This window comes from Podarcis vaucheri (assembly GCF_965113315.1).
Source record: "Podarcis vaucheri genome assembly, chromosome: 1".
Taxonomy (NCBI): Eukaryota; Metazoa; Chordata; class Lepidosauria; order Squamata; family Lacertidae; genus Podarcis; species Podarcis vaucheri.
Window position 1 is genome coordinate 80,267,392 of NC_138759.1, and position 13,532 is coordinate 80,280,923.

General features: G+C 45.9%; 1 protein-coding gene across 2 annotated transcripts in view; it reads right to left on the reverse strand.

Moving 5' to 3' along the window:
• Positions 1-13,532, reverse strand: part of LOC309514806 (uncharacterized protein) — a 101,644-nt gene that overhangs the window by 25,045 nt on the left and 63,067 nt on the right. For both annotated transcript variants that reach the window (XM_082192115.1, XM_082192114.1), the window contains exons 3-7: positions 13,410-13,483; positions 12,380-12,465; positions 11,370-11,409; positions 10,178-10,258; positions 7,038-7,145 (exon numbers count right to left, since the gene is read on the reverse strand). In XM_082192115.1, the coding sequence (XP_082048241.1) occupies positions 7,038-7,145; positions 10,178-10,258; positions 11,370-11,409; positions 12,380-12,465; positions 13,410-13,475 (381 nt within the window). In that variant the 5' untranslated portion in view covers positions 13,476-13,483. The remainder of the gene's footprint in view (positions 1-7,037; positions 7,146-10,177; positions 10,259-11,369; positions 11,410-12,379; positions 12,466-13,409; positions 13,484-13,532) is intronic.

A 13,532-nucleotide genomic window follows, 5' to 3' on the forward strand; every position in this document is an offset into this window, starting at 1 on the left:
AAAAAAACATGATAGATACCGGTAAGTAAAAGTAACATATAAAATGAAGGTTGGTGTTTAGTCTGATTATTCTGTCTCTCTTCACAAGTTCCATATTGTGCAGCACACAGTTCCCAATATATTGGTCATTGATGCAGATTATGCTGTTTTTATTAAAAGGAAGAGCAGCCTAGAAATCAATGGATAGAATCCTGAGATAAACAAAACAAAACTCTGCTCATGCAGTAGAGCTTTCCTAGTTCCTCTCCTACTATCCCTTGCCTGCCCTCAAGCTGTTCCAGAGAGTTAATGAGCCCCTGGAATGGCACACAATGTGATTCAAGAGCCTACAAGAAGATAGAGGAAAACTAAGATAATTTGGTGGGGCTGCCTTGCACAAGGAAATTTCTGTTCCTGCAAGATATCTCTGGACCCAGGAATATGTATTGAATAGTGTTTTAGCAGTCAAATATACTTTGTTTCACAAAAGTACAGATATCCTTTACAATCTTAGGTTTTTACACCCATATTTTTCATTTATCGCATACAGTCTGCGTGTTCCTCAAGACTGTGCTTTTGTATTGGGGATATCACAGGTTTTCAGCATTAGGGTTCGCAAAGTCTTGTGTTTGGAAAAATGATATTCTTCTTCCTGGGAGTGATTCATTGCTGTGTGGAATATGATTGCAGAAGTATCATGGTCATCAACTGGATAACTTTGGTCACATAACTAATTAGGACAATTTAGCATTTGATAAGTGTCAGGGGATGGTTAGCTGCTTGTGCTTAAAATTGTGCCCCTTCAGAGTTTGTGCGACCCCACAAACCTCTGTGTGTGACAGAGCTCCTCAGACATGTCTGCTCTAGTCACTAGTAGAGTCCGACAGTGGCTGTCTGCGGAAGCGCTTCCAGCAAAGAAGTTCCTTAACGGAAACGCGTCTCCTGGACTCACGACGTGACAGCTTCCGGCGAAGCATGGGTCTCCCTGCAGTAGCTTCTGACACCTCCCCGCTATTTTCGCTCGAAGTGTCTCTCACCCCTTTCTCTCCCCTGCTGCTTCCTGCCTGGGCTGCTGCGTCTCTCTCAGCATTACTGAGATCCTCCTCCAGAGAACCCGCGCTCCCCCTGCTGGTCCCTGCTTTGGCTGTTGACTCTCTCCCAGTCTCTGGGAGCTTTACCACTTCCCCTTCCTCCGATGTCAGTTCCCTGACATCCACCTCCCCTCCAGGGCCCCCCTCTCCCCCGCCCCTACTTTCTCCTCTCGGCGGTGAGGAGCTGAAACCCCTAAAAGAATCCTCTTCATCTTCGGACGTCTCGAACAATTCCCTCCATCGGTCTTCGTTCCGACTCGCTGAATCCTCCTCCACCTCGGAATCAGCGAACCCCTCCAACTCTTCTTCGTCGTCGGTGGTGGCGAAGTATTCCCTCCGGAACCTTGCCACTGGCTGGGGTTTTCTAGGGAATCTCTGATGAAAAGTTTCAATCAAAACCTCGTCATCTACATCCTCTGCCCTGACCCAGGTGTTTTCCGACTCCGGCTCCCCTTCCCACATTACCAAATACTCTACTTGCTCTCCCCTCCACCTGGAATCGAGAATCTCCGCTACATGGTAGCTGTGTTCTTTTTCCTCCATAGCTGGTCCCCTATTGACCCTCCCCTCTCTGTCCCCTATATACGGTGACAGCAATGATCTGTGGAACACTGGGTGCAACTTCATGTGGTTCGGTAACCGGAGTCTGAAAGCCACTGGGTTGACCTGTTGCGTGACTTCAAATGGGCCCAGTCTTTTGGGTCTTAACTTCTTACAACCTCCTTTAAATGGTAACCCTTGGGTGGACAGCCACACCTGGTCCCCCACCCTAATGCTTTCCCCTTCCCTTCTGGTTTTGTCTGCCTGCCTCTTATATTCCTCCTTCGCCCTGTTTAAATTAAGTTGGAGCTGGCGATGGATCGCTTCCATTTCTTCAACGAACTGTTCTGCGGCAGGAACGCTCCAGTTCTCCCCCTCCCCCCCGGGAAGGCTCGGGGATGACACCCGTGATTGGCTAAAAAAGGGCTCATCCCCGTGGACACGTTCTCTGCATTGTTATAGGCAAATTCTGCCAACGCCAGCTTCTCCACCCAATCATTCTCTCTGTCATTCACATAACACCTCAAATATTGCTGGAGGACACCATTAGCTCTTTCCGCCTGCCCATTGGTTTCTGGATGACGGGCAGTGGAAAAATTCACCTCTACGTGCAATAAGCTCATGAGCTTCCTCCAGAACCTGGAAGTAAATTGTTTCCCTCGGTCCGAAACCACCCTCAAGGGGGCACCATGCAACCTAAACACATTTTCCACAAACAATTTAGCGGTTTCTTCTGCTGTGACCGCATGTGAGCAGGCTATAAAGTGGGCCATCTTGGTTAACAGGTCTACCACAACCATAATGGCTGTCTTCCCTTTGGACCTGGGCAGATCAGTCATGAAATCTATTGCCACTGCCTCCCATGGTCTTTCCGGCGTGGGTAGTGGTTCTAATAAACCTGCCGGTGCCCGCCTCTCCCCCTTGGCTCGTTGACATCGGTCACACCCTCTCACATATTCACGCACATCTTCCCTGACCTTGGGCCACCAGAATTCCCTGGTAACCAGCCACATGGTTTTGTGTTGCCCAAAATGCCCTGCTGTGGGGCTATCGTGCAGTTGCTTGAGTACCTTTTCCCTCAATTCCCCTTCAGGTATGTATAACGCTCCCTTGTAGTACAACGCCCCGTTTCTCTCCTCAAAACCCCCGGGTTTGTCTCCCTCCCTCCTGAGACCCCTGAGTTTGTCCTGGGCGTATTCATCCTGCACCGTTCCCTCTACCAGTTCCCTTTGCCCCACCAAAGCCGCCCCACACACCCAGCGGTCCTCGGGAATAACATGGGTCTCTTCGGGTGCACCCTCTCCCTCCAAATATTCAGGTTTGCGTGAGAGAGCGTCCGCCCTAACGTTCTCCGGGCCTGGTACGTAACAAATCTCAAAGTTAAATTTGGAGAACTCCTGGGCCCATCTCAACTGCCTTTGGTTGAGCACTCGCGCAGTTCTCCAATACTCTAGATTCTTATGGTCCGTGCACACTTGCACCTTCTGTTGTGCACCAATTAGTAGGTGCCTCCATCTCCGGAAGGCCTCATAAATCGCAAGAAGTTCCCGGTCGTGCACCGTGTAGTTTCTCTCAGATTTGTTCAGCTTTCGCGAAAAGAAGGCACACGGTCGCCACTCTGACCCCTCCTTCCCCGGCTGCAGAAGAAGCACCGCCCCTATGGCTCTGTCAGAAGCGTCTGTTTCGACCCTCAGCTTTTTTTGTAAATCCACATGTAGAAGTTGTTCGTCAGAGGCGAAGGCCCTTTTCAGTTCCTCAAACGCTCGCTCCGCCTCCCCCGTCCAAACAAACTTCTTTTTGCTGCTGAGACAGTCCGTGATGGGCGCCGTCAGGTGGGCGAAGTTTCAGATGAACTTACGATAAAAGTTTCCAAACCCTAGGAACCTCTGCACATCCTTCTTGGTCTTGGGTGTTTTCCATTCCAGCACCGCTTGAACCTTGCCGGGGTCCATGGCCAACCCCTTGTCTGACAAGCGGTACCCCAGGAATTCCACCTCCTTGGTATGAAACTGACACTTCTCCAGTTTCACCCACAATCTGTTGGCTTGCAGCCTGCTCAACACTTCTCTGACGTCTCTCACATGTTGCTCCTCATTCTCCGAATACACCAACACGTCATCTAAGAAGGCCACGCAATTCTTGTAGAGCAAAGGCCCCAGTACGTGGTTCATAAAGGCTTGAAAACACGCGGAGCCTGTTTGTAATCCAAAAGGCATAACGAGGTATTCAAATGCCCCCAAAGGGGTGAACATGGTGGTCTTCCATTCATCCCCTTTCCTTATACGTATCAGGTTGTACGCCCCCCTTAGGTCCAGCTTTGTAAAAATCTTTCCTTTTCGCACCCTGGTCAAAATATCATCAATCCTGGGCATAGGAAAAGCCGCCGGCTCTGTCACTGCATTTAGGGCCCGAAAGTCACATACCAGCCTCGGCTTGTCCGTGTTTTTTTTATCCACAAAAAACACTGGGCTACCCCCCGCTGCCTTGGACTCTCTGATGAAGCCTCTCTTCAGGTTCTTGTCAATGAACGCTCGCAACTCCTGCATCTCCCGGTCTGACATGGCATACAACTTGCCTACAGGAAGCTGTGCTCCAGGGAGTAAATTGATCTGGCAATCAAAGGGCCTATGCGGGGGTAGTTGGTCCGCTTCCTTCTCGCTGAACACGTCGCTGAGATCAGCATACTGTGGTGGCACCTTCCCCTTCTCCATCACTTCCGTCCCTGCTAGGGTGGCTTGGGCCCCTGCTGACCCCTTTTCCCCCCTGCAGTGTTCCAAGCAATGTGCTGAACCGAAGGAAACCACTCTTTGATGCCAGCCCACCAGCGGATCATGTAGGGCTAGCCAGCTCATTCCCAAAATAATGGGAGCGCCTCCCAAGGTGGCCACATTAAACGCTATCAGTTCTGTGTGCCTTGCCACCCTCATTATCATTGGGACGGTCTGCAAGCTGACGCCTCCTCCCAACAGTTCCCTGCCATCAATCGTGGTCACCTGCAGGGGGTTGCTTAAAGGGATAGTCTGTATCTGGTGCTCAGCAGCAAACTCCTTGCTCATGAAATTGCAGTAGCTGCCTGAGTCCAACAGCGCCTTTATTTTTAGGGGGTGTCCATTTTGCAGCTCTAGAGACACTTCAATCACTAGAGCAGGTCGAGGAGCTTCTGGCACTGGCACTTGGGGAAGGGGCACTTTCACTGCTCTTTGGCCTGGCTGCAGTGCCCTGCTGGCAACCAGGCGTTGGCTTTTACCTGCTCCGTTTCTCCCTGCTCTTCCCCCTCAACAGCTCCCACCATCCCTTGCCATTCCTTCCTCTGGGGGCAGACTCTGGCAAAGTGGCCTGGCTGTTGGCAGAGATAGCATTTCCGGGCTCCCTTTCCCTCCTTCTTCGCCCCCTCACTGGGCTTTGAAACTGCGCGCGCGCGGGCTGTTCCGATTTCCATCGGCTCTGCCGGCGGGAAAGCTGGCTCAGGAATGTCTGGAATGCGTAACTCCTTCCAACGTTCCCCTCTCCCTTCCCGCCTCTCCAAGGCTCTTGCCTCCTGGCGCGCTCCAATGGTCAGCGCAGATTTGGTCAGCTGATCCATAGACCCCGCCCTGGGGCTCCTGGCCAGCTCGTCTTTCACAGCTGAAGAAAGACCTTCTTCAAATAGCATCTGAATGGGTGCCGCCGATAAATCCCACCCCAATCTGTGAATCAGCATGGTAAATTCAGTCCAGTACTCACGGACAGATCTGCTTCCCTGCTTGCAAGCCATTAGCTGTCTGCGTACCACCCCTTCCTCAATATCGCTGGAAAACATGATATCCATTGCACGAAAGAATTTCATAGTGTCCTTTAGGATATCGTTGTGCGTTGCCATCAGGGGTCGAACCCAGTCCCGCGCCCCCTTCTCAAGATGCCCAATTACGAACGCAACTCGCGATTCCTCATCAGGGAACTCATCAAACTGCACATTCAGAGCATATTGCATCTCAGTCCTAAAGGCATGGTAATCCTTGGGGTCCCCCCCAAACTTCTGCACCAATCCTGGTACCTTTCTGGGGAACTGAGTGGTTCTCCCCTTTTTGTCAGCATCCTGAGCCCTTCTCTCCTCGAGCCTCGCCGTCTGCAGCGCAAGTTGGACCTCCAGAGCTTGATACCTTTCTTCCAAACTTGGACCAGCTCCAACCCCTGCGTCTCCGGTTCCGACTGGGTTGCTCATGATGCTTTCTCCTGCACAGGCAGCGTACAGAGACTGTCGGACTGCTGTCAGGGGATGGTTAGCTGCTTGTGCTTAAAATTGTGCCCCTTCAGAGTTTGTGCGACCCCACAAACCTCTGTGTGTGACAGAGCTCCTCAGACATGTCTGCTCTAGTCACTAGTAGAGTCCGACAGTGGCTGTCTGCGGAAGCGCTTCCAGCAAAGAAGTTCCTTAACGGAAACGCGTCTCCTGGACTCACGACGTGGCAGCTTCCGGCGAAGCATGGGTCTCCCTGCAGTAGCTTCTGACACCTCCCCGCTATTTTCGCTCGAAGTGTCTCTCACCCCTTTCTCTCCCCTGCTGCTTCCTGCCTGGGCTGCTGCGTCTCTCTCAGCATTACTGAGATCCTCCTCCAGAGAACCCGCGCTCCCCCTGCTGGTCCCTGCTTTGGCTGTTGACTCTCTCCCAGTCTCTGGGAGCCTTACCACTTCCCCTTCCTCCGATGTCAGTTCCCTGACAATAAGCATTTTAAAAAACATTTTTTCTCTCATTCATTCATTCATTTATTGGAGGGTATGCATTCTCCTATTGTACAATTATGCACGGGAGAGCTCACTTACTCTCTATCTTTTTTAAAACAGAGAAGGGAAGCATTGAACATTGTGCACACCATATTTCTGACAGTCAAATGCCTTCCTTCACTTTTGAATTAAAGTAAGTTAAAGTGCTAGCGGGACGCGGGTGGCGCTGTGGGTAAAAGCCTCAGCGCCTAGGACTTGCCGATCGAAAGGTCGGCGGTTCGAATCCCCGCGGCGGGGTGCGCTCCCGCTGCTCGGTCCCAGCACCTGCCAACCTAGCAGTTCGAAAGCACCCCCGGGTGCAAGTAGATAAATAGGTACCGCTTACCAGCGGGAAGGTAAACGGCGTTCCGTGTGCTGCGCTGGCTCGCCAGATGCAGCTTTGTCACGCTGGCCACGTGACCGGGAAGTGTCTCCGGACAGCGCTGGCCCCCGGCCTATAGATGTGAGATGGGCGCACAAACCCCAGAGTCTGTCAAGACTGGCCCGCTCGGGCAGGGGTACCTTTACCTTTACCTTTACTTAAGTTAAAGTGCTAAAATATGAAGAAGAAAAAAGCTGAAAAACTTACTGAACTGAAAGGGGGGGGGGAAGCAGTTGAGCGGTTGGCTGGTTAGTGTCCCACCATACCATGAACTTCTGTGTTGTATGAAACCAAATATGACTTACCTCATACTTTCCTTCATTCTCCATCTTAATGTTTTCAATATCCAGCAGGAGTGACCAGACTTGGCCTCGCACCTGGAGGGGAATCCCTTTATAAACTCTGCGGAACATCTACACAGTTTTAAAAGAAAAGTAAAGTAAATCAGAACAAACTGCTGAGGGGTGTGGGTGTGTGTTTTAAATGTAACAAAACTTGTAGCAGGTTGGCAGTGCTTATACAGATTATCTAGTCATTCTGAAACAAAATGTCCCAGTGAGAGATCCCTTGGGGGAAGCAGAGGGGAGGAAGTCCCACTGCACTTGTCGTGCTGACTTCAACTAGTGCAACAACTTAGTTGAATCCGGCCCGTGTGTGTGTGTGTGTGTGTGTGTGTGTGTACATATATATAATGGCACTGGTCTATTTAATTTTTGCTCAAGAAGCTCCAAGAATCTTGAAACAAGTGACTGTCAATTCAGCAAAACTTTTTTTTTACTTATTCCTCCTCTCCATTTCACTCCCCTCAAGTTCTCTAGGGAATAATAAGACGAATAAGGCATTCTAGAGAAGGCCAGACCTTTAAACAAAAAACCCCAGCATTGGCTCTTTCATTATAGACCAGCAGTGGGTAAGACTCTGCAGTACAGTCACAGAAATAAATGGGTGATGTTATGACTAGCACCAGTGCATTAAGTTTCACTTATATTCTTTGTTGAATCATGATTGTTTTAATAAGGCACCTGAATACACAAATGTGTGTGTGCGCGTGTGTGTGCACACACACACAAAATGTAGCAGCAATGTAACACAAATTCTGTATCAGGAACAGAAGCACTTTGAGACATGTATAGAATCATACAATTACCTCTTTTTACATAATTATTTTTACTTCTGAACAGGAAAAAGAGGAACTATGCAAGGCACTGAAGCCTTTACCAACTGCTCAGTAGAAATCCTATTCTCCCCATTCCACACCACCCAGCTTCTATGGTTTCACCAGAACTTGTTCAGATATTAACATGCTTATTTGTGTATCCATAAAAGCTATACATTTTTCAAACAGAGAGATTTTTAGGGTACCATATTCCCCGCTCACAAAAAATCCATGTTTATACAGTGTGATATCTGAATACTACAGTATTCCTAACTGGACTGGAATGTACTGATTTAATGAGAAAAAGAAAATGAAAGGTATGGGGGGGTATTCTATGAACAGAGGAAAGATTAAGCCACAATAAATACCAGTAGATTATTAAATCAGGGTACAATGGCAGTACAAAAAATTATATGATACCCAGGATTCCAGGCCATCCCAGGTTAGTTAAATTCCTTTCCACATTGCTTCAGAGATCAGTGGTAACTGCATTTTCTTGTACAATTAAGAAATCTACAGAGAACGGAGCAGATTTTTGCTATGGTTCTAAAAGTTCGATTTTTAATTAGTGCAAACCCAACAGCATGTAGAGTAAATAGCTTTCAGCACTACTTCTCTGCCAATATTTCATTTCAGAGCATTGCAGGGAGCAAGTGCCCAACAAGATAAAATTATAATGAACAAACTGCCTCTAGTTTATCTATCTGAAGTTCTCATCCACTTAAAATCAAAGTTGTAAAATGCCTCAGTGCCCTGAGAATCACTAATCACAGAAGGGCAGCCATTTCACTTTGAAACAAACTGTTTTAGGAAACAATAATCCACCCTGAGAAAGCAATTCCCTCTTTCCCTTCATGTTTTTCTCTGACTCTTAACGTTTTTAAATAAGGAAGGATTTCCAAAGGCAACTGAAACGATTTGCTCTGGATATTTTATTATGTTTTTATATGTTTTTTATTCCATATTTTTATTGCTATCTTATTGTTGATAAATGCTTTGAGACCATTTGGAAGACAAATTGAAACAAACCAACCTCTGGGAGCTGAATAATTTTACATGGTATTCCAGAGCTGCTCACCTACTTCTTAGAAGAAGGTGCTTACAAGAAGGAAGCATTTTAACTTTCCTTCATTTGGATTAGGGCCCATACACTCCTAAAATTACAGTACAGCCAACTCTGCAAATAACTGCTTGCCAAATGCCACTGATCATAATCCAGGCCTCTCCCCCCCATCCTTTTCTCTGAAACCTGCAATTCAAGCAAAACTAGTGCAATGTACAAGTTGTTGAACAACTCTGACTAGGAGCACTGATATTTGGGCTCCTTTTCCAGCATAATAAGATGCTTTAAGGCTGGTGGACTTTTTTAAGCCTTAGGCACAGTTGACTAAATGATCCATTTTTACAATTATTATAATATTTATATCCTGTTTTTTCCCTAGTCAAGGAGACTTACACAGATAAAATAGAACAAGCTAAAAACACAGAAAAGACCATTATTAAAATGCAACCGAACACTAATTACAATGGTACGGTTGTAGCACTAAGCATTTGAGATTTCATATGTAGGGTGAATGGCACAAAATGAACACTCCACCATTCTGTAATTGCTCTGTTGGGTCTAGTATGCTTCTTTCTGTAGTGAGCTAGCCATTCCCAGAATGTGCAGAGTCCTAATTCCACAATGCCAAATTTGCTAATAAATTCCAATTCAATTGGGGAGTCTCCTTTTGCTTATTCTTATGCCTTAGTCTGAGTATGACAGAGCATTATTCACCACAGAATGTTACTGAACAGTCAGACTCAGCAACTGGGATAAAGTACTGCTGTAATCAGAGGCCCAAACAATCTTCTTGAAAAATTTACACACATTTCTCATTCACATAGCTGAAAGTGGCCAGAGGACAGAAACAAAGGCTTCAATGGCCTACTCAGTTTTCGACACCACAACTGTGAAAAGAAAGGACACAATACACTCTTCAGTCTTCCATTTTCTTAAAAAAAAGGCTAGAATACAGTGGTACCTCGGGTTAAGTACTTAATTTGTTCTGGAGGTCTGTTCTTATCCTGAAACTGTTCTTAACCTGAAGCACCACTTTAGCTAATGGGGCCTCCTGCTGCCGCTGCGCTGCCACTGCACAATTTCTGTTCTCATCCTGAAGCAAAGTTCTTAACCCGAGGTACTATTTCTGGGTTAGCGGAGTCTGTAACCTGAAGCATATGTAACCTGAAGTGTATGTAACCCGAGGTACCACTGTAATGCTACTAAAATGTGTTACAATTCCGTACCTTTTCACTGTTTCTGTATTTTCCCCATTTTCTTAACATCTTCAGCCATTTGTCCACTCGTTCAATTTCCTGAAGTTTTTGCTGGAACAGAATTTTGAAAGTGTAGTTTAGAGGGTTTATTTCCAATTTGTGTGAGCAAGAAAGGAGGGAGAGCTAGATATCCAAGCCATCAGAATATAGAGTCATATGGTGCATGTAAGACATTAGCTTTAAATATTTTAGCTTTAAACAGACAAGAAGGAATTTCCCCAACTGCATTCATTCCTTATGCTAGAAAGTAGAAGGTTCAAAATAAAATTTTAGCTCATATGCTATTTTAGGGGTAGAATACCATTAGTTCTCCAGATATTACTGGACTACAACTTCCATCATCCTTGACTATTGGCCATGTTGGCTGAAGAGGATGGGAGCTGGAGTCCAACAGGATCTAGAGAGTTTGAGGTTAGGCACTCCTGTGCTATTCCATCAGTATTATTATCTTGAATCTCATCCAAACTGTACAATGTATGATATGGCTTAACACAATGCTGTACAGCTAGGTTTGCATAAACCTACTCTGAGCATGGCAAATGCTCTTTCATTCAACTGCAACGGCACATATGACCCACAAGCAAGATACTGAATGATTTGATGGATGATGGACTTGACCCTAAAAAAAGACAGGAATATCACAGTGAGGTGCTTAGACTCCCTCAACTAGGTTTGCAGGTCTAATGACTACAGTGCCACACTTTCTCATCTCTAATTTATCCATAATGTCCAACCATCCTTCTAATTATTGCCAGCAAAATTTACAAGAATTCAGCAGCTGACCATTCTTCCTCAGGTCAAGCTAAGCTGCTAAGCAGCCTCCCAGTTTTGCATGTGAAGCTTTGGTGCTGCATTTTAGAATCTACAGAGGAAATATAATCAAACCTTCCTTGTGATGAAGTTCCATTATCTTCATAGCTGACTAAGGCCTAAACACAGTCATCTGGAAGTCTAATTGAAATCAGCAGGACTTGCTTCCAAGCAAGCGTGTTTATGTTGGGATGAAGAGCTATTATTATTTATCCAGAGAGCTAAGATTCTTATGTTAATAATTGCAGTGTCTTTCATCACTTGCTACTGAAAAACAAACACAGCAGCAGCAGCAGCAGCTGCCACCCCCCCCCCCAATTACTCCAGAGAAAGAAAAGCTCCCAGTTCCTACCTTCTCCTCCAGAGCACTGCGGGTTGGTAGCTCATGCTCACTGAAAGATGAAAAATTCTAAATGAACCAATGCATAATGCAAGAAGTGTACAAGCAAAGTGATCCTGTACAGAAAGGAGGTCTGACGGTAAGCTTCAAATGATGGGGGGGGGGGGGGATAGGATTGTATATAAAGTAGCACTAAGTGACTCATTCCAACAGTGCAAGGATTTCTGCTTTTGCAATGGAACATTTCACCGCTCTTCTCTCCCTTTACTGCCCAAAAATCTGTTATAGGGGCTCCTCCAACCCTCCACAGCAGATTTGGAGAGGCTACAGGGTGTGTATGAGTGAAGAAAGGAGGAAGTTCCACTGTGTAGGTGAAAATTCTTGCACTGATGGGATGCATTAGGTGGAGACTGCCCATAGCAGCTTACTGGTCTACTACTTGGCTAAGGAGGTTCTTATTAACTTGACCATTTCTTTATTTCACATTTGATCAATGATGCCTGGCCCCAGAAAATGTGGAAACAGTGTCAGAAGGGAGATCTCCCTTGGGCTCTTGTTCACAGATGGATACAATACATAAAACAAAAAGCTATAAATTTGCATAAACCACCATAATAGAGGTGGCAAAAAAGAGGGGTTAAAATGATACCCACTCTGAACACCTGAATCCCTCAAAAGGGCAGCAGTAGAAAGCTGAAACACTGCTACATTTCCATGCTTTTCAGAAACTGTTTACATCCTAAGTATATAATCTGCCCATATAAAGGAAACACAAATATTGATTTCCAAGGACCAAGCTGTCTCATAGCTTAGCTGTACCTTATCATGGCAGGAGTTTTCATAAGCAACAGAAAGTAATTTCCTCTCTGCTTCTGACTTGCACAAGTGGTCAAAAATACTAGTAAAGGCACTTGGCTGAGGTACAGTGGTGGAGGACACAACCATGACAGTGAAAGGGATGCAACTGCGGCCTTCAGCACTAGTTTCAGCAAAATGAAGAGGACAAGAAAAGGGGAACTTACTGCAAAAACCCAAATCTGTCAGTGACTTTGTAGAGAGTGAAGTCAGCATCTTCCCATGGATCAATCTGAGCTCCTTCCTGCCTTCCCTGTAAAGAAGGTTGCACAAAAGTTTACACTATGGTGACTAACAGATGATATCATTTTGAGAAGAAATGGATAAAATTTATGATGCCAACTGTTCTTATGTCATTTTTACTCATCCGAGACTAACCATAGGTTGATTTTGTGTCTTTTATAAGCTATAAGCGTAAAGCAGGTCAGCAAAGTGATGGGTGGGTATGAACTAATATTTGTACAATGGCAGCTGTCTTGCCTATGATATGCACTGGGGACAAATACGTTGTTTTGGGTTGCAAGTACCTCACTTCTACAATGACTACAGTATCACTGCTCTTCTTTGCCTGTGGCTCAGCATGAAACTGGAGGGGACCATTTAAAAGATTATACATTATGGACAAGAAGGACCAAGGATGGGAAATGAAAATGTAGCACTTATAGCTTTCCTTATCATTGTGTTTTGAGACCCCGAACCCTTTACTGAAGTTACAGATGGGTAGCCGTGTTGGTCTGCCATAGTCAAAATAAAAAAATTCCTTCCTGTAGCACCTTAAAGACCAACTAAGTTAGTTCTTGGTATAAGCTTTCGTGTGCATGCACACTTCTTCAGATACTTCTTCAGATTCTTCTGTTTCAGTGTATCTGAAGAAGTGTGCATGCACACGAAAGCTTATACCAAGAACTAACTTAGTTGGTCTTTAAGGTGCTACAGGAAGGAATTTTTTTACCTTTACTGAAGTTTCTGCTTTCTGCAGAGTGTTGGGGAAATACATGTCTGGCTGCAGAACCAGAGGGCACACAGCGAAAACAAGCTGCGTAGAATATAGTCAATATACTGGGGCCAATTAATCCCTCACTAGCTAGGACCCCATGGTCCCTTCATCCCTCCAAAATGTATGAAAAACCAAATAATAAGGATGATTTGAATCTTTGGTTGGTAGCATATTAAGTGGGAGGAAAGCAAGGTTCTTACCTTCTCATACTTCGCAATGATTTCTGCCCTTTCCTCTGCTATTAAGGCATCTATATCTTTCTTCATGTCAAAGGCTGTAAGAAAAGGAAAAGGTGAACAATGACATTATATGCAGCAGTCATA